Genomic DNA, 24,050 nt, shown 5'->3' on the forward strand with positions numbered 1-24,050 from the left:
CCGGCCCATGGCCATGCTCTCGGTGCCTCGACGGCTACTCGGACTGCAGACGAGCTTGCCAGGCCTTTGGCTCCGAGTCTCGCTCTGGCACATGCGCGTACCCGGACAGTACCGATGTGGCGCACTGCTGTGATTGCCGCCGCAGCTCGTCGCTGTGGGGCCGCATGCTGTGGGGATGAGGTCCAGGCGATACGCCAGAAATATGCGCATGACACAATACACACACGCACAAAACATCTCAGAATCCGGAACGAAGACCCGCGCCTATTTGCGTCCACGCTGGTTACGTGGACACCCGCTGAGCTGGTGTGCTGCGGCTTGCTGCGGCGCCACGCATGCCCCTATAGCCCTTGCCTCATACGTGATATATGATGTGTACACCCGGTTTGACGGCTGTCGGTGTTGCTCTCCAGAGAGTCCGTGATTACCTGATGCTACGCAGTAAACCACAGACTATGTCGCCCCTTCAGATGCGGCCGCGAAAGAGGCACAATCAAAACGACCGCCCGGCAAATCTCCAGTACGGCAAGGTCTGCCACGCCCCCTGCGGAAGTGAGCTCAGCTGTGGCGGAGATGGCACGCAGTCTGACGCGCGTCGGCAGGGGAGCGGTGGCGCCGGAGGCTGTGATAGCCGCCGAGGAGGTGCCGGAGGCTGTGAGAGACATCGTGCGGGTGCTCGGGGCTGTGGCACCGCCAGAGGTGGCGACTGCTTGGCAGACTGAACAGAGCTGCGCCAGAGCAGCACAAGAGCTCCCAACACAAGAAGGGCGGACATCCGTGCGCAGAGGACCGCGGGTGTGACGCCCAGCGAGACCAGGGCGGACAGCGCCGTGAGCGTGTGCATTATTGGGGACGTGCCGGAAAAGTTTTGGGGGGGCGGGGGCGCGTAAACGCCTCAATTCGCAAAAAGGGGCGCGGGCTGTGAATGCGAGCTTGTGTTGGGCTTCGAGACGTTAGATAGCACGACACACGCACCTTCTTAAAATCGTATGTTCGTACAAAAATCGCTGTGTGTGTCGCCGAGCGCCTTTCTTTGTTTTATTTTGGGAGAGAGAGTTTGTTTTGTCAGTGTATGTAGCTCTTACTTTGTTATTTTGGTGTTGCTGTGTTGGTGTATTGTTTTGGTGTATGCCAGTGCGCGCCAGTCACGTGCCCAATGTTGTGCGAGCTAGAAAAGTGTAGTGCGAGTCGAATAATAAATAGAGCAGCATCTCCAGGAGATGGGCGACGCACGAACACAGAGGCAGAGCGAGTCTAGCGGCGGCTTCTTTCGGGTGTGAAAAATCTCTTCGCCGAAGTGGTGGGGGCGACGGCTTACCCTACCCTAGCCCCCACCTAGCCGAAGGTTGTGAACCTAGCCCTTCAAAAGTGTTGTGCGACATGCTCTAATTTCTCTTTTTACTTAATAAATTAATTCATGCGCGCGGCACATTCATCGAGTCGCGCGGCCCGACTCGTGTGGCTCCTGCTGCCAGAGCTGGCGATCGGCCTCGCCGCACGTCCCAAGTTGACCAGCGCGCGGGAGGGCGGCAGCCTGGCACCGCCGCCGCGCGAGGCATCGCCGCCCCCGTGCAGTGCCCGCGACGTGGTGGTGCGCGTCTTCGACATTGGCACTCCAGGGCTGTGCAAGACGCTCTCGCTGATCACGCAGAAGGATGTGCTCTGGTTTCCAAAGATGACCGTCTCGCTCGGCGGCCGCACGTGGTCGTACGACGGCGAGGTTGAGCGGACTGTCCCGCAGATAGTCGAGAATGCCGCAGGAGGTCCTCCGCTTCTCACTCTCAACCTGGGGCCGGCGGAGCTGAGCGACGGCGAGATAGATGCGCTTCTCGACGAGATGGGCTCCACCGACTACACGCCCGCGGAGTACGACTTCTTTTACCGCAACTGCAACCATTTTTGCACTGACCTTGCGGATCGGCTCGTGCAGCGCGGCGGCGGGGGCGGCACACCCCTGCCGCGGGAGTTCATCGAGGTGCGCCCTTGCGCTAGCCTCGTCTCGCCACAGCTCGCCCCTTACCACACCCTCACCGTGCCTCAGGATGCCGTGCTAGCCGAGTCGGAGTCGCTCCTCGTCCGGATGCCCGGAGCACAGCAGCAGCTCACGCGCTCGGTAACGAGACAGGTGCAGCGGGTCATCGTCGCGGCGTGGAGGACGCAGTGGAAGCGCGCGCTCGCCGAATACGAGGAGCAAGAAGAGGAGGCGCAGCGCCGTGAGGCGGCGGCATGATCTCACGCACCCAAAGCCCGCATATTTTTTCTTTTTACAAGAGCCGCTGGGGGTGGGGCCCTGGCCCCTGGCTCCTGGGCAAGTAAGAAGTATATTTGTTCTTTTTTCCGCGCATGATGGCGTGTCTACGACGGGGCGCGATCGGTCCCGTATTTCTCACAATAAACTCAATAGTCCGGTATGTGCGCGTTTGCCATGGGGCGCGAAAATGCCCTTGTTCGCTCCTTCGGTCGCGTCACAGTCCGGCCGCAATCTCCAAAAATTGGCCGCGCGGGCTGCGCGGCTGCGCGGCTGCGCAGCCTGCGGGCTGGGACTGCCCCCCGCATGCCCTCGAAGAGCGATCGTGCGTGAGAGCGTCAGCGCGTGCCACCCGCCGCTGCTCAAGCCAATCGCATCGGCAGTGACGCCGAGCAAACTCAGGTCGTGCTCGCTGTCGGGTACGGATGCCTGCGCGCTGCGCCCTGCCGATAGGTCGAAGATACCGAGACGGTGCCGATGACTGTTCACACGCGTGCAAAAATGATTGAGCCGGTTATTCCGAGGAGCTTGTCGATCTGCTTCATTGAAGCGGCCAGGGATGGTGCAAAGCTTGCGTGTGATGCTGCGAGCGCCCTAGCAGCTTCCAGCTCACCCGCGTCGAGATGATCGTGGAGCAGCTTCACAAGCCTCTGAGGTAGGGAGCGTTGCAATGCGGGGCAGCGGTACTCGCACGCCCACCGAACCGCGTTGGCCGCGGCCTCGTCGTCGAATCGACCATCGTCGAGGTTTGTCACGATCCAGCGATCGCACCAGGCTTTCAGCCCATCGACACAGAACTCATCTGCAATTTGTAGCAGCCGAATTGCAGTCTCAGGCGTCACCCGCGGCAGGCCATAGCAATAGGCGAGCAGCCCCTCCACGGTGGCGGGGTCCTTGCCTCGCATGCGAAACATCTGGTCTGCCGGAAGCTTCATGGGCCCGTACAAGCAGCGTCTGAATACCGGAGACGCAAGGGCCAGCACCGAGCGGTGTGCTGGGAGGAGAGAGCCATCGTCGAGGGCTATGACGACATCCGCCGTCTCCTCGTCGCTGCGCAGCATCTGTAGCGAGGGGGCGCCAAGTTCTGCCCCTTCCATCGGCAGCTCCCTCCCGCTATGCTTGTGCGCCCCCGTGCGGAGCGGTGACGAACCAACAACGCGAGGATCCAAGTTTGCAATCAAAACCGGTTCGCGCGATTTCTTTTTGGCGCTGACGGTTCTGGAATTCTTCTGTAGGTATATTATTCTTAGTGCCAGTGCGCGCCAGTCCCGTGCCTAGTGTCGTGCGAGCGAGTTTCTTCGTACAATTCTGGAATTCTTCTGGGCCGAGGACGCGAGGAGCCGAACGCGAGCTGGCTCTGTCGGGTATAGCCTCAGTGTACTGTTCACACTGAGCAGCCCACCTTCCTATTTGCGCAATGCAAAAACTGCTCCTCATCGCACTCTCGAGCGTCGCAGCGATTCGACTCCAGCGGACCTCGCCGCCGCCTCGCGTGCCGGGATTCGCGTGCATACCTGTGCCGATCGAGCGCCTCGTCGCCCCAGGGCAGCGTGAGATGATGCACGTCTATGATGCATCGTCGCTCGCGGTTCTGCGGCACGCGCAGGCGTACTCCAACCTCACGTACGGGCAAGTCGTCATCGACGCGGCGGCGGCGCGCGAGCGCCGCTTCGCTGTCGAGGAGATTGGCAGCCGCGTGAGGGTGGTTTCGATGGCTCCGTCGCAGCACGTGGCGCGCGACGGCACCACGTCTAGCTCTATGATGTGCGAGGTGCTCGGCATCGGTTTGCTCACCGTCGGCGAGGTGGTATGGCGCTCTTCACGGCAGGGTGCACAGCGCTCGGCTCTCAGCCTCGTCAAACCCGCGTCTGCAGGTGCTAAGCAAAATGCCATTCATGACGGTCGAGTGCGCCGAGGACGGCTGCCCGCTCAACGGCGACCGGCTGCTGGAGGAGTGGGAGCCTTTGCCGGCGATCTCCTACGCAGCGCTCGCTGCGTCGGCCGCTGAGTGCGAGCATCTCGAGTCGGTGGCGAGCTACAAGGGTCCGCTCACGCGGGGGGCGGAGGCTGATTTGCGCGAGGCTGACGCCGCGCGCGGGATCGACGGCTGCGTGTCGCAGCTGCTCGAGCTGCGCGGCTGCAGCGCGCCGAGTGAGGCGTGCCGCCTCCTGCTCGCCGCGTTTGCGGCGACGGCCCACCTGCGGGGGGAGGTGCGGCTGGAGGCGATGCGCCTGGCGGGGCGCGGCGACGCTGCGGCGGCGGTCGAGGCGGTGGCGGCGGCGCTCGATGAGGAGGCGCGGCGGAGGAGGGCGATGAAGGCGCTCGCGGGCCTCGCCGCGGGCGGCGACGCGTAGGTTGGATTGATTGGCGTGCGCCTTACTGTTCGCCTTTCGCACAGGCATGTTTCTTTCATGTGTGCGCATGATTCCAAAGAAAAAGGAGCGTTGCGACTTGGCTCTTGGGCTGTGCAGTTGGCAGCAAGGGGTGCGCCGCGGTGCGCGTTCCGCAGGAATTTGGACTTGGTGGCCCAAATTTGAAGATGAAGTGCACAACGAGCGGTGTGAGAACTTCTTAAGAAAACACCGCCCCTCGACCGTGCCGACGCCGACTCCGACGCAAGACCGACGGTGGATATACAACCTGCAGGCCAGATGACGCGCCTTGCAACCGCCGCCGCTGCCGCCGCCGCCGCCGCGGCGCTGGCCTGGCTCGCCCTCAAGCTCCGCGAGGAGGAGAAAGAGGAGCCGCCTGCCGGGACAAGAAAGTTTCCGACGCATCCATCAATCAAGCTGCCTCTGGTGGGGCAGCTGCTGAACACCTTCAAGCTGTCGACGGACAACCAGACGTATGGCCTCTCGCGATTCGGCTTTCTCGGCGGCATCGACGGCTGCAGCGAATGCGACTTCGGCTTCATCAAGTTTGCAATGGTGAGAGCCGCGTGCCCGGGTAGCGTACAAAGAGAGTGTAGCGTACAAAGAGAGGGTACCGTACAAAGAGAGAGCGAACGCCAGTTGCAGTGAGGCACTCACACGTCGCCTCGTCAGGTCTACTCGCACGAGGCCATGAAGCAGATCTACACCAACCATCCCTTCCAGAATGGCGGCATCTTCGAGGCGGTAGGATTCACGAAGGTGTACGACAACCTCCCCGGCATCGAAGAGACAAAGTACCTCTTTGGGAATGGCCTGTTCATCGCGTCGGACAACGACCGCTGGTGGCCGATTGCGCACCGGATCCTGCTCAAGCCCTTCTCGCGGCAGGGGATGATGCAGATGGTGCCGCTGATGAACGAGCAGGCGGACCTGCTGGTCGGCAAGCTGCGGAAGGACCTAGGCTCCGGTGTCGGCCCGCTGCGGATCTACGACTACACGGTCATGATGGCCGTCGAGACGCTCGGCACCTGCCTGATGGGCATGTCGTTCGAGTCCTTCTCGGGCGAGCCGGTGCACAGCTCCCGCGTCGGCAGCTGGAGGTGACATCGTCGCCACGCCGTGACCGCCTGTGGACTGTGCACAGGTGCCGTTCCTGCAGCACCTCAAGAACTGGCTCGACATCAACGCGGACATGGGCAACATCCCGCCGCAGCTCTGGTGGCTCTTTCCAAAGACGATGAAGTCGTCGCACGACTCGGCCGACTTTCTCAAGGCGGAGAGACGCCCCGACGGAGGCACACACCCGACGGCCTCCGAGAGGCCTCTTGGCCGGCCTTGCTCAGGCGTACACCAAGGACCTGCTCGCGCGGAGGCGGCGGGGCGAGACGCAGGCGCTGTCCAAGTGCCCTGACCTGCTCGACTGCATGCTCGAGACGGCAGACACGCTCTCAGGCGAGAAGCCGCCAGGGCGGGTTGGTCAGGAGGGAGCGGAGCGCTACACAGCGTGCCGCGGGCTGTGCTAGGCGAGAAGCTGCCGGACGAGGTGATCGGGCATGAGCTGATGTCGTTCCTCTTCGCGGGTCAGGACTCGACCGCCGTCGCCCTCTCCTCTTTCTTCTGCTTCGTCGCGGCTAACCCCGCGGCGCAGGCCAAGCTGGTGGCCGAGATCCAAGAGGCGCTCTGTGGCGAGGCTCCGAGGAGCGGGCATGTGCACACCTCCTTCACCAGAGCGCTCCCTTCCACCCCAGGTGCTCGGCGACGAGCCGGAGGTCAAGTGGGCGCACCTCAACAAGCTCAAGTACCTCGACTGGGCCATCAAGGCGGAGACTCCCCCCCCCCCCCCCCTCTCCCCCCTCCCCTTCTCTCCCCCGCCTCGCCCGCACAACATGCACCTCTCAGCGCCCCCCCGGCCGCAGGAGACCCTCCGGCTCGTGCCGCCCGTGCCCGGTATCTTCAAGCGGAACGAGGTGGTGGAGGCGCTCAGCGCGGGCAAAGGCAAGACGCCCTTCCACCTCCCGAAGAAGACCAACCTGCTCCTCGCCTTTCTGCCCCTCCACCTCGACCCGGCGCAGGTGCCAGCCTCTCCGCCGCACACACGGACGCAGTCGGAACCGCCTCCCGGTCCCCGCCCCACCCCCGACACAAGTCTCTCCGCCTCGACCCCGCGCAGTGGGGGGACGACGCACACGAGTGGAAGCCCGAGCGGTGGGCCGAGGGCGTCCCCCACCCCTTCGCCTACGCGCCGTTCTCGCACGGGCCGCGCGCGTGCATCGGCAAGGAGTTCACGCTGACCGAGCAAAAGATCTGCGCCGTCAAGCTGCTGCAGCACTTCATCATCCAGAAGGCGGCGGGCGACTGGGCGAAGCAGCCCGGTGCGACCAAGCTCAAGGAGTCGGAGTGGCCGCACTACCCCGCTTGCTCGCCCCACTACGGCGTCGACGTGGAGTACAACCCGAAGCAGGCCTTCACCGGCATAAACATGCCTCTCGAGCTGCACCCGCGCCCGCAGCTGCACAAGCCGGAGGCGGCCAAGAAGGCGGAGGCTGCGGCGCAGCCGGCCGTCGTCTTCAGCCTCGACGAGTCGAGCCAGGGGCACGCCACGCCGCTCTCCATCCTGTACGGCTCCGACGGCGGCTCCACGACTGAGCTCGCCGAGCGCGTGATGGAGACCGCGCAGGAGCCTCGCCCCCCCCCACCGCTCAATCTTCGGCTCATCTCGGCTCATCTCGGCTCATCTCGGCTCATCTCGGCTCGGCTCGGCTCGGCTCGGCTCGGCCCGCCTCGGCTCGGCTCGGCTCATCTCGGCTCATCTCGGCTCATCTCGGCTCGGCTCGGCTCATCTCGGCTCGGCCCGCCTCGGCCCGCCTCGGCTCAGCTGCATCGGGCCATCTCCCTCAGGAGCTCGGCTTCGCCCCCACCGTCAAGCCGCTCAACGAGGCCATCGGCGACCCGGCGCTCGGCACGGACGGGCTGCTGCTCGTCCTCTCCGCGACCTACAACGGCTGCCCGCCCGCCAACGCCGGCGATTTCGTCAACTTCTGCGGCGCGGCGATCGAGAGGCACGAGAGGCCTGTGGACGCTCGCTTCGCCGTGCTCGGCTGCGGCCACTCGGATTGGGCAGACACTTTCCAGGCCCGTTCCCCCGGCGCGGTCGCGGCGCGTCGCCGACGTGTGCCTCGCTGTGAGCTGCCCTCGCGTCCCGCTAGGCGATCCCGACGCTGCTCGACGAGTCGCTCGAGAAGATCGGAGGCCACAGGCTGCTCGACCTCCACACGGCAGACTCGAAGAAGGTGCCCGGCGAGAGGCGGAGCCCGGCGAGAGGCACTGGCCTGACGCGCTGACCCCGAGATTGCGCCCTGTGCAAGGCGCCCGAGGAGGACTTCGTGGCGTGGACCGCCAAGCTGTGGCCCGCGCTGGCAGCGGCCGCCGGCATCAAGCTCTCGCAGCGTGCGGGGTGAGGCGCGCTAGATTTCCGAAATAGCCGAGATCGAGCGCTCCTTCCGAGATGTTGCGCACCGGCCCCACGCTGCCCGCGCCCTTGCGTACCGGCCCCCCTGCCCACGCCGCGCATCACCACAACCCACCCGCCCCTCCCCGCACCGGCTGCAGGTCGGCTGCGAGCCGGCCACCCCTCGCCATCCCGGAGGTGTCGGTGGTGCCGGCCGAGGAAGAGGGGCACCTCTCGGAGACGCCGCTCGTGCTCCCCTTCCAGCGGGACGGCGAGTGGGTGCTCGCAAAGGTCGCCGAGAAGAGCGAGCTGACACCAAACGACCCGGACGGCACCTCGACTGTTTGCCTCGCCCTCGAGGCTGCCGTCCACCCGTCCGGCGACGCACCGCTGCGCTACGCGGCTGGCGACCACCTCATGGTGATGGCGGAGAACGCCCCGGCGCTTGTGGCGACCCTCCTCAAGCGGATGGGACTCGACAGCAGCACGCTCGTCACCTTTCCGCGCGGCTTCTCCGCCAATGGCGCCAACGGCGGCGGCGGCGGCGGCGGCGGCGGCGGTGGCGGTGACGCATCCCATCCGAAGCTTGGCCGCTCGCTCTCGGGGCGGCTGAGCGGCGCCAGTGCGGGAGCGCCGTCGCCGCTGACCGGGAAGCCGCGCGCCGTCTCGCTCGAGGCGTTGCTGCTGCGCTCGGTCGACCTCGTGCGGCCGTGCTCGGCAGCGGCGCTGAAGCTCCTTGCCGATCGCGCGACGGACGAGGACGACCGCACGCAGCTGAGCATGGTCGACCTGGTGGCGACCAAGGCGACGGTCCTCGAGCTGCTCATGTCGGCCAAGTCGGTCAGCCTCTCCGTCGCCGAGCTGCTCGCCTGCCTCGCGCAGATGAAGCCGCGCTACTACTCCATCTCGTCATCGCCCAACGCAAAGGGGGGCTCCGCCGGCCGCGCCACCATCACCGTCGGCGTTGTCGACGCCATCTCGCCCACCGGTCGCAAGCACCGCGGCGTGGCGTCCAACTACCTCAAGAAGCGCTCGGTGGGGGACCTCGTCTGGGTGCGCACCAAGAGCGTCGGCCTCTCCTTCCGCCCGCCGCCGCCCAACTCGCCCGCCATCATGGTCTGCGCCGGCACCGGCCTCGCCCCCTTTGTGGGGTTCCTCGAGGACATGGCGGCGGGCGCTGCGGGCGGCAGCGGCACCTCGCACCTCTTCTTCGGGTGCCGCCGGCCCGAGCGGCACCTGCACCGCGAGCGGCTCGAGGGCTACGTCTCGGATGGCACCCTCGCCGCGCTGCACGTCGCCTACTCGCGCACCGGCGAGCGCATCTACGTGCAGGAGCTCATCAAGCGCGAGGCTAAGACGCTGTGGCCGCTCCTGCAGGGCAAGGCCCGCGTGTACGTGTGTGGCGACGCGGCACGTATGGCGCCCGACGTCAAGCGGGCCCTCAAGGCGGTCTGCAGCAGCGCGGGCGGCCTCACGGAGCAGAAGGCCAGCGCGTACATCGACCAGCTCTGCGCCGTCGGCCCCAATCAGCGCTACTTCGAGGACGTCTGGGCGAGCGGCGCTTGAGGGGGTGGCGTGATCTGCGACGCCCCTGCGCCGGCGCCGGCGCCGCGGACAGTCGAGCAGTTGCGCGTGGCGGCGAGATGTGAGCAGCAGAGGCCCATAACCGGGCGGAGAGCGGAGGAGAGTCAGCAGTGCTGAGGGCGGCAGCGAACCGCCGGGGCCGCGTCGCGTTCCTCGGAGACAGACGCACGCTTTCTCTTTTCTACACCGTACAAATCTACAGAACTACACCGTTCAAAACCTAAAAAAGAAAAAAAAGCGTGCGAGAAATCCGGTCTCTTTAGAGAGCAAGAAGAAAAACACGTGCTCGCTCCCGTGCGCCGGCCTCGCCTTTTTGGGAGGCTTCGCGGTACTGTATGTGTGGACCTTCGGCCGGTCTAAAAGATGGTCCGTAAGATGAGGCTTCGCGGTGACGCGTATATATGAATATGTGTGGACCTTCAGCGCCGGTTATGTACTGACTACATTACAATGATGGTCCGCACGGTATGTGTGCGGTGATACCGGGCCACAGCGCACAGGCACATATGGATTCGACCAACACGGAAATGCGTTTTACATTTTACAGAAGGGCATCGTCCGCATCCCGGCGCGCTAAACGCTGAAATCGCTCATGTCATCTGCGACAGGGCGAGCGCCCCAGCCCCAAGGCATGCGCCCGACAAGGGGATGGCACTGCTGCGTCGGGACTCGGTACGCCCGAGGACGAGCACCTCCAGTGACTTCAGAGGGGCCAAGGCGAGGGAGACGTCGGTTGTTTGTCCGAGAGGAGGCGGCAAACGTCGCAGCGCGCAATCTATCTCGACTCGGTGGAGGCTCCGGCGCCCATGCGGAACGACCCAACGATCTCGCCTTTCTACTAGCACATGTACACCCCACTACTGGTACTCGTGGTGGTGAGATCTGTCCGATGGTACTTCATGTCAAAAACGTTTTTTTTTGACAGCCACAACATTGCACACCGATATGCCCTCCATGGAGCGACTCCTCGAGCTCCGCGCCGCGGCGTTTGCTGACGACGTCGAGGTTCACGCCGCAATGCTCTCGTGGGACGAGGAGAGGCTGAGCACCTACTTTGAGTCTGGCGGGAAGGCCTCGGCGCCGCCGCCGCCCCAGCGCAGCCTTCGCGTGCTCTCGCTGCACGGCGGCGGCGGCAACCGCAACGTCAACGCGATGCAGGTCTCACGACTCAGGCGCGCGCTCGGCCCGCCCGACGTGGTGCATTTTGACTTCTTGGAAGGCGACCACGCGTGGAAGAGCGAGAACATCGACCCGCGGTTGGTGCAGCTCTTTGGACCGGGGCCGTACTGGGGCTGGTACGGCGTTGAGAATGCGAGCGGGCATGGGCAGAATGACCGCGATGCCTACGTCAAAGCGATGATGGACCCGGCGGTGGCGTTCGAGTACATCGGGTACGAGGCTGCGCTGGACCGGCTCGAGCGGCACATCTCGGAGCACGGCCCGTACGACGCTCTCGTCGGCTTCTCTCAGGGGGCGATCATGGTCACCATGCTCACCGCCCGGGCGCTGCAGCGAGTCGCGCGCGGCGAGGGCGCGCCGCCGGCGTGGGCGTGCAACGTGCTGCTCTCAGCGCTGCCGCCGCGCGCCTCGCCTTATGCAACAGTTGCTCCTCGGTGGAGAGCGACGCGCGAATTTCCGGTGAGCGCGTGCCGCGGTTGCGCCATAGGCGCCCATCTTCCCGCCGGGCGGTTCGCCGCTGCACGCCTCGCCTCCGATCGCGCGGCTGCCCGCCATCGCGTGCATGGGGAGGCAGGACCCGTTCGCGCCATACGGGCGGCAGGGCCTCGGCTCCATCTATGGCGCGCTGGAGTGGTTCGAGCACGGCGGCGGGCACGAGACAGCAAAGGAGGCCGAGGTGAACAGCGAGGTGGCGGAAGCCATCTGGCGTGCCGTCGAGGAGCACCGGAGTTCACCGGGGTGACTGTTTGGCACAGTAGACCCCCTCAGACATAGACATCTATCAACAAGCAACCAGGAAGGAATCCGGCAAGACCAGAAGAAGAAAGAAAACGGCCGCCCAAACCGCGAGGCCGAGGGATGGGACTGGACACCAAACAAGGGGTGGGAGAAGACAGGGTCCCCACCTGCACGAGCAGGATTTTGGAAGGACGATCAGGGACACAGGGGAACGGAAGTGGGGAGCGCATCAGCAGGTTTTCTTCTTTTGACGCCTCTCAGGGCTGCGGGCAGCTTTGGCAGGGATCCTACTAGCTCGTCGGGATTCGACAGATGCGTTCTTCACTGCTGACTGTTGCTGCCGCCGTCTCATCCGCGGCCCACATTTTCCAGCGGCAGCCCACGATTCAACTCGTGAATGCGCGCCGTTCCGCGGTGCCGCTCCCCGCCATCCCGCAGCTGCCGAGACTGCTCCGCCCACCGCGGCTCTCCGCTGGCGAAGCGGACGATGAGATTGCGGCGCTGGAGGCGAAGCTGGCCGAGGCCAAGCGCGCAAAGGAGGAAGCAGAGCGCGCGAGGCTGCGCGAGGAGGCCGAGGTTCGCCGGGCCGCTGCGGAGCTGTCGGGAGATCTGGACGAGGGCTTCGACTTCAACACGCTCTCGTCGCGAAAAAAGGTGGCGGACCCGCCGCTGCCGCCTCTCTCCTCTCTGCACCCTCTCTCCTCCCCCGTGCCTCCTCGCACCCGCCTGCCACGGCGCCTCACCTGCCTGCCTCCTGCCCTCACCGCTGCCCTCACCGCTGCCCTCACCGCTGCCCTCAACCGCTGCCCTCGTGCCACACACTAGGTGGCGGCGGTCAAGGCGCCGCCGCCGCCCGAGTTCCTGAGCGAGTCGTGGAAAGAGGAGGTGAGACGCCGAGACCTTTCCGAGACACGTCCAGCCACACGAACTGTGCGACTCACTCTCACCCTCCACACTCCACACTCCCTCTCGCTGCCTGTGCCGCCCCTTCCCGCCCCGTTGCCGCCGCCCGCCGCGGCCCGGCGACCACGCCGCCGCCCCTTGCCGTGTGTGCGCAGGAGGCGGGCGAGGGCGGCGGCCTCGCGCTCGTCAACCTGGCGGGCGGCGGCGGCTGCTTGGCGCCCTTCCCGGAACCTTCCTCGAGCCGTCCTCGCGCCGTCTCTAGGCGGGCGGGGCAGCGCTCGTGCTGGGGCTGATCGCGTTTTCGCAGGTTGTGTAGCCAGCCGCGACCCCACCGTCTTCGCCGCCCAACTCGCAACCGATGCGCACCACGACACGCCCACGACCCGCACACGGCAAGCGCACGACACGTCTGCCGATGCGTCCGTCCACCACTGCACTGCCTCGTCCGCAGGTGCCGGTGGGCAGCAACCTCGACCTGGCGACGTACGGCGGCGGCACCGTGGCGGTGGAGTCGCCGGAGCAGATAAGGCAGCGTTACGGCGAGGTGGCCGGCGACGAGTGACCGTCTGATGAGGGCGCGCCGCTGTAGAGGGGGGGGGGGGGGGTCCGCGTCGCGGTGGATTTGTCAAAATACCAGAAGGAAGAATACCGCTGGAAAAGAAAGCGTCCGCCCGGTGTGAAGCAAGTCGTCACGCGGCCAGCTCTGAAGGTCAGCTCTCTCGTGCTGCCAGCGCTCCACGCCGCGGCGAAACACGGGCGCTCGGGGTCCGACGGCGCATCACAACACCGCACACGCATCGCTCCGGCGACGCTCCTTCTGCGAAACCCCACGCCAGCACTGCGCCCCCTTGGTCGCCGGGTTCTGCATATGCCGGCATGGACGGCGGCACAGCGGCCCCAGTCGTGGCCCACGCCGTCTGCCCTTGGCGGATCCATCTCCCCATCCTGCCGTCGCCTGTCCCTCCGGCCACGGGCGGCCGGGACGCGCGGCGACTCGATGAAGCCACGCCCGCCGCCCGCGACGCCTTGCCCCACCTTGTGCCTATCGCAGCTGATGGCCGGGAGACCCTGCGCCACCCGGGCCATATCTCCTTGCTCTCTGTGGCCTCGTGGCTCTCCTCCCTCCCCCCCTCTCACCGCCCCTCGCCCCCCTCCCGCTCGCCCCGCGCAGTCGCCGCAGCCGCAGCAGCAATGAAGGTCAAGGTGCACGAGCTGCGGACAAAGACCAAGGCGCCCGCCTCGCCCCTCGCTGCTCGGCTCCTCGCGCACCGCTTCGCTGCCTGTGCTGCGCCCGCCCCGCCTCGCTGCACCGCGCTGTCTCACCGCCGTCCTTCCGCCCCCGTCCCTCCTCCGTCAAGGCGGACCTGACAAAGCAGCTCGACGAGCTCAAGTCGGAGCTCGCCACCCTGCGCGTCGCCAAGGTGACCGGCGGCGCTGCGTCCAAGCTGTCAAAGATGTGAGTGCCCGCACGGCCCCGGCGATGTGCATGCGGGGGCATGGGCAGCCTGAGAGGGAGGGGGGGGGGGGGGGTTGCGCGCGTGTGTGTGTGGATGGTGGGACTGCGGGGGGGAAAACAGCGGCCGGCGTGCAAAGTCTCTGGCCTCGAGGAGGCATGCTTCTGGGTGATGGAAGGGGGGAGTGGAAAAAGGGAGGCCTCCCGGCATGCAGGCGGCCCCGGGGTTTTTCCCCCCCCCCCCCCTTCCCCTTACCCCCTTCTCCCTTTTTGCCCCGCAGCAAGTTTGTCCGCAAGTCAATCGGGGGGGGGCTCCCCGTCATGAACCAGGCAAAGAAGGGCCAGCTGGGGATTTTTTAAAAGGGTTCCTGGCCCCCCCCCCCCCCCCCCTCTCTCCATCACCCCACACACCCCGCAAACGCTGCCCCCAAACGCTGTGCGCGATGCTCGCCCCACCCCACCCCACCCCATCTCACCCCCGCCCGCCGCCCGCCGCAGGACAAAGACCTCGTCCCGCTCGACCTGCGCAAGAAGCAGACGCGCGCGATCCGCAGGGCCCTCACCAAGAAGGAGGCGGGCATGAAGACCAAAAAGCAGCAGAAGAAGGACAAGCACTTTCCGCAGCGGCGGTACGCCGTCAAGGCGTGAGCTTAACAGGTGCCGGTTGGGGCATGCGTATCCGTCTATCTTGCAGTGAGGTGTGTCTTCCGCGTTTAAGCTTTAACAACTAGAACATCATTTGACACATTTCGTGTTTTATTTAGCAGAGATGACTGTTTTGATTGTGTGTGAAAAATCTCACACGTACATCTACACATGCCTACATCGCGGACGAGCAAGAAGTGTGCGGATGGGGGCGCAAGAGAGCACCTTCGAGACACACAAGAATACAACAGGCGAGGTCAGGGCGTGTACTACTACAGACATAACAAGGCACAGACAAACGTGCACGAAGAGCGCAACGTATCAACACGCACGTATGTGTGCACACACCCACACACACACGGGGAGGTCGCTCACCCCTCGACGCCAACGCCGCCGTGGGCCGGGTTCCGCAGAGCGTACGCCGCGAGGGAGGCCGTGGCGGTACCGCACGGCTGCGTGTGCGTGGAGGCTTCAGAGGTGGCGGCGGAGGTGGCAGAGTCAGCGACGGGCGACATCTCGCCCCTCTCGACCTCGATGGACAGTCTTTGCAACCCGCAGTCTGTGCTGGCGCGGCCCGAGGGAGCGGGCGCCACACTAGTTCGGCGCGAGCTGGCGGCTGGGTTCTCGAGCCGCGGCAGCAGCGCGCCTAGGGCGCGCGAGGGTTGGTCGGTGAGACGCGATCTGGAGCGGGAGCGAACTGTGGTGGTGGTGGTGGTGGTGGTGGTGGGGGGGGGGGGGGGGGGCCCCAAAATGCGGCCGGAGGCACGGGTCGTAGGCGCAGCAGACGCGGATCGTCGCCTCGAAGTCGTGGCCAGTAGGCACCTCAGGGCGGCGGTGACCGGCGGCCACTCCGGCAACGATCGAGGTGAAGGTGTCGCCGTCCTCGTAGGGCCTCATGCCGTACTCGAAGCAGGCGAGGAGGCAACCAAAGGCCCACAAGTCGACGCGGTGGTCGTAGCGCCTGCTCGAGAGTGGCCGGCGTGTGGCCTAGGTCTGGCCGAGGTCTGGCCGAGATGTCTCCGTGGCGTGGCGCCGGTGCAGCAGCAGCTCCGGCGCCGAGAAGAGTGGCGTCCCCGCCTGCGACATGGTCGCGTCGCCCCGCAACTCTGTCGAGAGGCCTATTCCGATCGCGTCGCGCGCCTGTGGCACTCACGTCACGCTCTGCAGCGACGTCGCGTAGGTCGAGACGCCAAAGTCGGCGATCTTTGGCGCGAGGCTGGCGTCGAGGAGCACGTTGTCGGGCTTCAGGTCGCGGTGCGCGATCGGCGGGGCCTGCGAGTGCAGGTACTGCATGCCCCGCGCGATGCCGACGGCGACCCGGCGGCGCAGCTCGGTCGGCATCGCCTCGCGGGTGGCGCGGTCTTTGAGCCGCGCCGCGAGCGTGCCCTGCGCGCAGTACTCGAGCACGAGGAAGACGGCGGCGTCACCGATGTCCCATGAGCCGCCGAGCAGCTGCACGATGTTCGGGTGGCGCAAGTTGAGCTGCAGCTCGCACTCGCGCTTGAAGGCGCGCAGCTGCGCCTCGCCGATGAGGTTGCGGTTGAGCTGCTTGACGGCCACTGGCGTGCCACGCCACGTCGCCCGCCGCACGTGGCCGTAGGTGCCGCTCCCGATGAGCTCGGCGATCCTCAGCTCTGGGGAGGGGAGGAGGGAGTGGGAGTTGGGGGAGGCACGGGGGTTGGGGGAGGCGCGATCGCGTGGTGGGTTGGGGGAGGCGCGCTGGGCGGTGCTGGCGGAGGCGCTGGCGGAGGCGGTGGTTTCACGCCGCTCACCGCCGGCATCGACCCGTATCCGCTTCATCCCCTCCGAGAGGCGAGAGTTGTGCAGCTCCGCCTGCAGCGCCGCGCGCTGCGCACCCGTCACCTCGATCTCCCTCGAGAGCTTGGCCTATTGCGGCGAGCGTGAGAGGACTGGTGAGAGCGCGACGCGCCGTCGATCTCGCGCCGACAGCTCGGGGCCTCGGTGACTCGCGCGAGGCGCAGCTCGGCCGCCGCAGAGAGAGCGCGCCTACGGCAATCCCGTCACGCTCACCGCAATCCTGTCACGCCTCGGCCCACCAGCCCCGCAGTGCGCCGCCGCTGGCAGTGCAGAGCGCCACTCACGGCGGCGACGGCGCAGATGGCGAGGCTGGCCGCGCAAGCGACGGCGATGATCTCGACCCTCCTGCCGCCGCCCGCGTCCGCGCCATCCCCAGCGAAGCGCGCCGAGCCCTCGTCGGCGCCAGGGGGCGAGGGCGCCACGACAGCGTGCATGGAGGCGGCACACGACGATGTCAAGGCCGCCGCGCTGCCCAAGCCCTCTACAGGGGCGGCCAGGCTGAGGTCTTGGCACGCGCGGTACTCCCAGCCCGGTAGTTGCACAGCCGCCGAGAGAGCCGTCACCCCGCCCTCGGCGGCCGACGCGTTGACCTCGATGCTCTCGGCGTGCGGGAAGACGCGCGAGAGCAGCGCCTGGTAGCTGCCGCTGAGGCCACCCGCCCCCTCCCCTCCCTCCGCCCCCGCCTCCGAGCCGCCTCTGCCGAGGCTCAGGGAGTGGCGCAGCAGTGTCCTCCGCACGACGTCACCGCCGGCGGACAGCTGCGCGTCGCGCGGCGGGAGATTTCCGTCCCGCCACTCGATGGGGCGCGAGAGGTGCAGGCCGCCGCTGCCGAGCCGTCCGACCGAGGCAGGCCCCGACTGCTGGAAGTTGGTGAGGCGGAAGGAGGAGGAGTGCTCCGCGCGGTCGCCGAGGCGGTCAAACTCGACGAGGCCGCTCGCGCCTAGCGGACGTGTCGAGGGCGTGTCATGAGCACCTCGCGCCTCGTCGGGGAGGGGCGGGGTGGATCGCGCCGTCGAGGCGCAGTGCAAGCAGCTCTCGGAGGACCGCAGTGCCTATGAAAAGAGGTGGAGGAGGTGGAGGGGGGAAGGGGAGATGAGGGTATGGAGTACGTGCGGGGCGCCGCTGTGAGGTGGCCCTGCCCTCGCCAGCGCCACGGCGAGCGAGATGACGGCGTCGTAGAGGTAGGCAGCCACTGCGGGCAGGAGTGGCGGCGCGGCAAATGCGGCGGGCTCGTCGAAGAGCGGGTTCCGGCACGCGCCCGTTGGCTGCGCGCCCTCCGCTTGCCACGCGCGCAGGAAGCGGCCGTGGCTCTCGGACCCCTCGGCCGACGCAGCGAGCGAGAGCGACCCCCGCAGCAGCTCGGAGAGGGGTGTAATCCCCTCCAGCTGCTGAGCCACGGCTTGCTCGCTCAAGGCGGCGGGGCTCACACCGTCGGCAAACAGCCATGCAGTGCCTGCCCCGAGCGCTCCGCAGTCTCGCGCACTGCGCAGCAACGGCCCAGCGGCAGCATCGCCCATCACGCCAATCACGACCGAAGCGCCTGAGTCGGTCAGCTCCCGCACTGCCAGCGCACGTGAGGCCGGACTGGCGGCGTCGAAGGTGCTCGACGCGATCACCGTCACATTCTCTCGGCGGGCGCTCTCCAGGAAGGAGGAGACAAACGACTCGGCCCACAGAGTCTGCTCTGCAATGACCGCCACATGCCGCCACGCAAAGGTGCGGACGAGGCGGGCCATCGCGGCCGTCGCTGCCGCGTCAGACGGGACTGTGCGCGCAAAGTGAGAGTTGGAGGCGCGTCTCAGCGTCGTAGAGGTGGAGCGGTACCCGACGAGCGCTGTGTCGGTCGCTTTTGCCAGAGCGACAAGCTGTGATGTTACGCCAGAGGAGCCGCCGCCCACAAGCGCCGAGACGTCGCTGTGAAGGAACGCAGCGACGGCGGAAAAGGCCGCCGAGCCGGTGTCCAAAACCTGCAGCTCAAACGATTGGTTGGCGGTGAGTGACGCGAGGCCCGGCACCACGCTCTCATCGCCACGCAGAATGTGGTGGCTCGCGAGGAGGCTGGAGCACGCAAGCTGGCGATAGGCCAGACCGCGGTCGACGCCTCCCCTCGTGAGAGATACGAGAGCTCCAACGGCAACCATTGGGCGGCGCGGCAATAGCAAGCTGCCGCCGGCGGCCAAGGATGGGATAACAGTGCTTCAGCTGTGTTTTAGAATTTAAACAAAACAACTCTCTCTCACAGCAGACAGGCTCGACACAGGTGCGAACTGGCGCGTGCTAGTACTATAAGAATTTACTTTCCGGGATAAAAAAATATTTCTCAAACGAGAGCGGAACGCACGGCTAGCGCATCACACCCCTCTCCTTAAAATCCCTGTGTGGTGGCGGCGTGCCGTCCTCCCATCCCTCCCTTGGGTTGTCTGTTTTCTTTCTTTCTTTATGATGCATCCCTCCCTGCGCGTGTGTTTTCTTCTCTTTCTTTCTTTACAACGCACTCTCTCACGTGACAAGCGATCCCACGACAGCGATTGTGGACTACATGATCCGTACGTGAATGAAGGGTGGAGGGGCCCGTCCGCCGAGCTAGGCGGCGTGGGCGCCCTCCCTTGGTGGCCGCAGCGTAAGTGGTAAGAAGCCGTGTGCCGTTTGCTTGTTCGTGACCCAGTTTGGCCCGCTCAGGGGAGTTGAGCCAGTTGGTACGCGTCTTGCGCGCCTGCTTGTTGATGTTTTCGGCGTCGCCCGCCACCGCCGCCATGGAGATCTGCTGCGTGTGGTGGACAAAGGCTGCAAGGCGCGCGGGCAGCCCGGCCCACCCTTCGACCACAAGAACGGCCACGGCTACGTCAAGGCGCATCGCGGTTTCTACCACGACGCGATCTTTGTCAAGCGCAACAACTTCAACCTGCTGCTCCACGAGACGTTCGGCGGCGGCTTCTCGCCCACCGCCGTTCTCAAGCTGCGCCGCCTCGCGCGCAAAGTCGCGCGCGGCAGCGTCGACCGCACGGCCTACTCGCCCAAGTACTCGCTCTCTTTTATGTCCCACCATGCAGAGCGCATCTCTCTCTCTGTTGTGCGAGGCGTGAACCGCGCCATTCGCTCTCACCTGGCAACCCTGTCTGCACGTCTTGCGCGCGTCGTCTTTTTTTCCTTTTCGAAAGGATAAAAAATAATTGTTGCTCGGATGGTGGACGCGTCCAGTCGCTCACGGACGAGTTCTGATATGATCAAGACCAAGGTGGCGATGGAGCCGGCGGCCGTCACACGATCCAAGTCTGCGCCATCCAGGACAACGAGCACGGCGACGAAGCCTCCTGCGATGCCCGATAAGGTGTGTCCGATATGCTGCACTGCCACAGCGAAACTGGTTGCCAGCGCGCCCGCTTGCGCGTGCCACGCGTGCCACGCGTGCGTCGAGAGGTGGGTTGCGATGCAGCTTCCTGCATGCCGCGCCAAGAAGCAGCTTCGCGTTAAGTGCTTCGGCTGCGCAAAGATGATGTCCCAGCGAACCGTGCTGGAAAACAGCGCCGCGGCTGCCGACCTCGCTTGTCAGCTCGAGCGGCGCGAGATCCTACAACGCAACGATCTATATCCTGAGTCCGTGCAGGTGTGGGTAGAGTCCCACCGACACGACACCTCTCACCCGCACCGCCACGCCCACGCCCACGCCCACGGTTCGCCCATCACAGGTCGAGTGCCGCCGCGCCGAGTGTGTGGGTATTGGCTATCTTGGCCACGCGACGATCATGTGCATGATTTGCGAGGAGCAGTGGTCCGCGGAGGAGATGGTGGTGCACGCTGCCATAGCGTTGGACATGCAGGAGGTGGCGAAGCTCAGCAGCGGCGAGCTCGCTTCGATCAAGGTCGGGCCATCCCTCACCATAACGGTGCGAAAGTGCCCCAAGTGCGACATCGTCACGGAAAAGAATGGCGGCTGCGACCACATGCGCTGCGCTAGGTGCAGCCACGAGTACTACTGGTCGACGGGCAAGGCCTACCACTGAGCGCTGGCCGTATTTCTACCTGTGTGGTGGTGCGGATCGCGAACCGCAACGCGCGTAGGAATAAAAGGTTATACAAGTATTGTCTCTGTGCTCTGTTACAACAACTTCTTCATCGTTCGCAATACGGATCACCGCCCGTGGACTAAAAATGCCCTTCTCGAGTAGCTCGTTCTCGTTGTTTCCATGGACCATATGTGCCGAGATCGAGAGCGAGACTTCTCGCGCACCCTCTCGCTGATATTTTGCTGGCTCTCGGAGGTCGGCGCACACGGTAGCCCTACTCGAGTAACTCACGTAGAGAGACTCCGCGCACGTAGGTTGCACTGCTTTATCGCACGGGTCTTAGTCACCGAGAGACTCAAAGAATGTACCGACGGAGAGGCCATTATCCGACGCACGCGGCCGTTGGGGGGTGTCCGCAAAAAAATCATTCCTCATTACTCATGCTACATAAATAGGTACTGAGCTGTCAACCCACACGCATGCCACTGTCCCGCACACATGGCCACACATCACTTAAATTAAGTGCAGCTCTCCCCGACAGTCCCGCACGCCCACCAAACGGGCCATTATACCCGCCTTTAACTCCGGAAGCACCCTCAGGTATCCGTCCGATACTCGGGGTAGTCATTAGGCGGTTGAGGTGGGGCGGCTACAGCGCGGCTGGGACTGGAGCGAGGCGCTGAAGGGCTCACGACAAAGAGCATCTCAAGTCTGACTCCTCGCATGCGCAGCGCGACAGCTCAATGAGGCAGTGCAAAGCGGACGGTGGCGGCGCCGCCCACGTCGCGAGCGGATGAGAAGACGCGCGGGCAGGCAGCGGCGGCGAGGCGGGAGGCGTGCATTCAGAGGAGGACCTCGGTGCCCCAACAGTCCCTCTGACAGCCTTTGCCTTCCCCCCCAACTCGAAAGCCGGAGCCCGCTTGCTCGCGGGCGAGGAGGTTGCGGATGGATTCACAGGCGAAGTTGCGAGGGCAAGGAGAAGAGCGGCGTCCGACTTCTTTGAATGCAGCTGCGACCTTCCTCCCGCGCTTCTCGAGACTGACCGGCGTGGGCACGTCCTGCTTTTGTGGCCGGTAACACCGCAGACAGAGCAGCGCTGAGGGCGATTTTTCCTGCTGCTCGCGCTGGTAGACGCCGATCGGCCGGAATCTGTCGATGCTGGGCTGGGATCGCGGCCGATGGCCTCCGCTCCCGTCAACATCGCGCTCAAGATCTCGAGCTCACGCCTTTGGGCGGGAAGGAGCTGCCGCCCCCGATACTTCGGTCGTGCGTCCTCCTTATCCCGCCTAACTTTAAACTTGGCGGGCAACGAGAGAACTTCGAGAAATCAAGCGAGGTCCCTGTCTGCAGTCGCACTGCTGCCAATTCGTTTTTGAGACGTGGCATTCATCGAGGCGCGCCCGTCTCTCCCGTGAGACAGTGAAACAACAACAAAATCTATCTCTCTCGCTCCGGGTTCCAACTTTTTGCGGGGTATGGTATGGTAGGGTCGCGGCCCAAAGGGTGGGGAGGTATGGTCCTGACCGCCCAAGACTAGCCCTCGACAGGGGTGGGGGGGTATGGTCCCTCCGGCCCCTCCCTCTACAGCCGCCGCCGAGCCCGCAGCGCCATGAGGTAGGAGCACGCGCCCGTGTCGCGGAGCTGCTGCAGCTGCTCCACGCTCCACTCGCCGACACCCTTCTGGTTGCGGAGCGCCTCAATGTACTACAAGTCCCCCGAGATTGCGCCGCTGGCGCAGCCGGCCAACCCGCTCGAGGCGACCACGGCGAGGCGACCACCGGAGCGGGGGCACCCACTGGAGGGGGGGCACCCGCCGGCACGGCGATGCCGATGGATGACCTCGCCGGTGCGGTGGCCCGCGGGGCGGCCGGCGCGGCGGCCATCGGAGCCGCCCGCGCCCGGGGGACGGCCAGCGCGGCGCCTGCTGGTGCAGGTGCGGGCCGGCGACCGGCGCGGATGCCGCGCCCGCCGCTCGCCAGGCGATTGCCAACTTCGCCGCCGCGCTCTTCTAGACGAGCACCGGCCGGTGCTGGCGTGGAAGACGGCGGCCATCCGCGCGTATCTAGTGTGCGTGTCGGTGTCTGCAGGACTGCAGCCTCCTCTCTGGTACCTGGACTCCTGGAGCCTAGCAGTAAGGCGGCCGGCGGTGGGGCGAGGGGGTGGGGGTGGGTGGGGGGGGGGGGGGGGGTATGGTCCCGTCGGCGGGAGGCTGGGTCTGTCAGCTGGCGGGGGGGTTTGGTCTCGAGGTGGTGGTCAACCATACCACACCCCGCAAAAAGTCCGAACCCTGCCGCTCTTCGCGGGTCTTCACGGTTCTCGCTCGCCACTCTCTCCAACATGGGCGAGCGCAAGGTGCTGAATAAGTACTTCCCGCCCGACTTTGACCCCTCCAAGATCCCGCGCACCAAGAAGGCGGATCTCAACCCAAACTTTGTCGTGCGGATGATGCTTCCGATGAGCGTGCGCTGCATGACGTGTGGCGAGTACATGTACAAAGGGAAGAAGTTCAACTCGCGCAAGGAGGACGTGGAGGGGCCCGAGGGCGAGTACCTCGGCATCAAGATCTTCCGCTTCTACTTCAAGCGCGCCGCACACTCTGTCTTCCTCCGCTCTCGCCACGCAGACTCACCCATACTCACACCCGCGCTCACGCTCACGCTCACGCTCACGCGCATGCACGAGCACGAGCACGCACCACCGCGGGCACACGCGTCGCTGCGCAAGGGCTGCTCACGCCCGCGACGCGTCCCGTTCACCCGCCGCCGCCGCCGCGCTCAGGTGCATCACCTGCTCGGCCGAGTTCACGATCAAGACGGACCCAAAGAACATGGACTACGCGGTGGAGGGGGGCGCCAAGGCCAACTTCGTCCCGTATAAGGACGAGGAGAAGCAGCGGCAGGAGCAGCTCGACGCGCGAGAGGCGCGGGACACTTCCGAGACACCTCCAGCCCTCTCTCCCATCCGGCACCGCTTTGCGCTGGGCGCACGGATGAGACGCCGCTCGCACCTCTCCTCAGGCGAGCGAGAAGGACGACACGATGGCGCAGGTGCCTCCCCAGAAGATTCCGCCACCGCCGTGAGCTGCCACCCCGCCCACCCGCCCCCCCCCCCCCCCTTCCGCGCGCAGCTCGAAAACAAGACCAAGGACTCCAAGATGGAGATGGACATCCTCGACGGGCTTGACGACATACGCTCGCAGAACGCGCGCCTCTGTGTAGACGCTCCCGACTCACCTCCTAGTCGCACCCTACACCCTCCCCACTCGTCGCCTCCGCGAGGAGGGCCGGAGCCTTCTCGGAGCCTTCCCAGAGCCTTCCCGGAACCTTCTCGGAACCTTCCGGCAGGCGCGCGTCGCACGGCTCGAGATGGACGACGTCATCGGCCGCCACCGCGCAGAGACCGAGCGGCTGCAGGTAGTGCTCCACCACCCCGCCCCACTACCCCCGCCCCACCACCCCGCCCCACTACCCCCGCCCCACCACCCCGCCCCACCACCCCGCCCCACTACCACCACCCCACCACCCCGCCACCCATCACACCACACTCCCACCGCCGCCCCCCATCAACCACTCCAGCCACCTCCCCGCCAGCCATCCCCTGCCTTGGCACACACATGCTCACCTGCCCCCCCCCCCCCCAACAATCCCAACCCAAATCT

At 65.7% G+C, this 24,050-nt stretch overlaps 11 protein-coding genes across 11 annotated transcripts in view; 9 read left to right on the plus strand and 2 right to left on the minus strand.

The window, feature by feature from the left end:
• Positions 1-1,417: 1,417 nt before the first annotated feature.
• EMIHUDRAFT_197358 (hypothetical protein) lies at positions 1,418-2,230 on the plus strand (the record flags this gene model as incomplete). The annotated part of the gene is made up of 1 exon (XM_005767162.1): positions 1,418-2,230. One exon carries the CDS (start codon positions 1,418-1,420, stop codon positions 2,228-2,230), a length of 813 nt encoding a protein of 270 aa, XP_005767219.1.
• A 167-nt stretch (positions 2,231-2,397) lies between these two features.
• EMIHUDRAFT_197359 (hypothetical protein) lies at positions 2,398-3,345 on the minus strand (the record flags this gene model as incomplete). The annotated part of the gene is made up of 3 exons (XM_005767163.1): positions 2,398-2,530; positions 2,601-2,691; positions 2,862-3,345. The coding sequence occupies 3 exons, from the start codon at positions 3,343-3,345 to the stop codon at positions 2,398-2,400; spliced, it is 708 nt and encodes a 235-aa protein (XP_005767220.1).
• Positions 3,346-3,579: 234 nt separating this feature from the next.
• Positions 3,580-4,695, plus strand: EMIHUDRAFT_432644 (hypothetical protein). Its single transcript, XM_005767164.1, has 2 exons — positions 3,580-4,052; positions 4,123-4,695. Exons 1-2 carry the CDS (start codon positions 3,666-3,668, stop codon positions 4,600-4,602), a joined length of 867 nt encoding a protein of 288 aa, XP_005767221.1. The 5' UTR covers positions 3,580-3,665; the 3' UTR covers positions 4,603-4,695.
• A 204-nt stretch (positions 4,696-4,899) lies between these two features.
• Positions 4,900-9,852, plus strand: EMIHUDRAFT_461605 (hypothetical protein; the record flags this gene model as incomplete). Its single annotated transcript, XM_005767165.1, has 11 exons — positions 4,900-5,175; positions 5,293-5,691; positions 5,765-5,838; positions 5,894-6,096; positions 6,144-6,277; positions 6,369-6,692; positions 6,791-7,279; positions 7,546-7,770; positions 7,827-7,910; positions 7,986-8,074; positions 8,230-9,852. 11 exons carry the CDS (start codon positions 4,900-4,902, stop codon positions 9,632-9,634), a joined length of 3,702 nt encoding a protein of 1,233 aa, XP_005767222.1. The 3' UTR covers positions 9,635-9,852.
• A 745-nt stretch (positions 9,853-10,597) lies between these two features.
• EMIHUDRAFT_197363 (hypothetical protein) lies at positions 10,598-11,573 on the plus strand (the record flags this gene model as incomplete). The annotated part of the gene is made up of 2 exons (XM_005767166.1): positions 10,598-11,134; positions 11,319-11,573. The coding sequence occupies 2 exons, from the start codon at positions 10,598-10,600 to the stop codon at positions 11,571-11,573; spliced, it is 792 nt and encodes a 263-aa protein (XP_005767223.1).
• Positions 11,574-11,881: 308 nt separating this feature from the next.
• On the plus strand, positions 11,882-13,135 carry EMIHUDRAFT_448222 (hypothetical protein; the record flags this gene model as incomplete). Its single annotated transcript, XM_005767167.1, has 5 exons — positions 11,882-12,223; positions 12,395-12,454; positions 12,628-12,666; positions 12,735-12,779; positions 12,924-13,135. The coding sequence occupies 5 exons, from the start codon at positions 11,882-11,884 to the stop codon at positions 13,032-13,034; spliced, it is 597 nt and encodes a 198-aa protein (XP_005767224.1). The 3' UTR covers positions 13,035-13,135.
• A 528-nt stretch (positions 13,136-13,663) lies between these two features.
• On the plus strand, positions 13,664-14,573 carry EMIHUDRAFT_308697 (hypothetical protein; the record flags this gene model as incomplete). Its single annotated transcript, XM_005767168.1, has 4 exons — positions 13,664-13,675; positions 13,831-13,928; positions 14,207-14,243; positions 14,424-14,573. The coding sequence occupies 4 exons, from the start codon at positions 13,664-13,666 to the stop codon at positions 14,571-14,573; spliced, it is 297 nt and encodes a 98-aa protein (XP_005767225.1).
• A 1,179-nt stretch (positions 14,574-15,752) lies between these two features.
• EMIHUDRAFT_45288 (protein kinase) lies at positions 15,753-16,187 on the minus strand (the record flags this gene model as incomplete). Its single annotated transcript, XM_005767169.1, has 1 exon — positions 15,753-16,187. A coding segment is annotated over one exon (435 nt), but the record flags the coding sequence as incomplete, so codon positions are not given.
• Positions 16,188-19,601: 3,414 nt separating this feature from the next.
• On the plus strand, positions 19,602-20,508 carry EMIHUDRAFT_432650 (hypothetical protein). Its single transcript, XM_005767170.1, has 2 exons — positions 19,602-19,992; positions 20,075-20,508. The coding sequence occupies exons 1-2, from the start codon at positions 19,609-19,611 to the stop codon at positions 20,387-20,389; spliced, it is 699 nt and encodes a 232-aa protein (XP_005767227.1). The 5' UTR covers positions 19,602-19,608; the 3' UTR covers positions 20,390-20,508.
• Positions 20,509-22,091: 1,583 nt separating this feature from the next.
• On the plus strand, positions 22,092-22,404 carry EMIHUDRAFT_197368 (hypothetical protein; the record flags this gene model as incomplete). The annotated part of the gene is made up of 2 exons (XM_005767171.1): positions 22,092-22,238; positions 22,372-22,404. The coding sequence occupies 2 exons, from the start codon at positions 22,092-22,094 to the stop codon at positions 22,402-22,404; spliced, it is 180 nt and encodes a 59-aa protein (XP_005767228.1).
• Positions 22,405-22,729: 325 nt separating this feature from the next.
• EMIHUDRAFT_197369 (hypothetical protein) overlaps positions 22,730-24,050 on the plus strand; it is a gene marked incomplete at both ends in the record, with an annotated part of 1,461 nt that continues 140 nt past the window's right edge. The window contains 4 exons of the mRNA XM_005767172.1: positions 22,730-22,990; positions 23,193-23,258; positions 23,410-23,439; positions 23,737-23,805. Of these exons, the coding sequence (XP_005767229.1) occupies positions 22,730-22,990; positions 23,193-23,258; positions 23,410-23,439; positions 23,737-23,805 (426 nt within the window). The remainder of the gene's footprint in view (positions 22,991-23,192; positions 23,259-23,409; positions 23,440-23,736; positions 23,806-24,050) is intronic.

The sequence above is a fragment of the Emiliania huxleyi genome (genome assembly GCF_000372725.1).
Source record: "Emiliania huxleyi CCMP1516 unplaced genomic scaffold EMIHUscaffold_5, whole genome shotgun sequence".
Lineage (NCBI taxonomy): Eukaryota > Haptophyta > Isochrysidales > Noelaerhabdaceae > Emiliania > Emiliania huxleyi.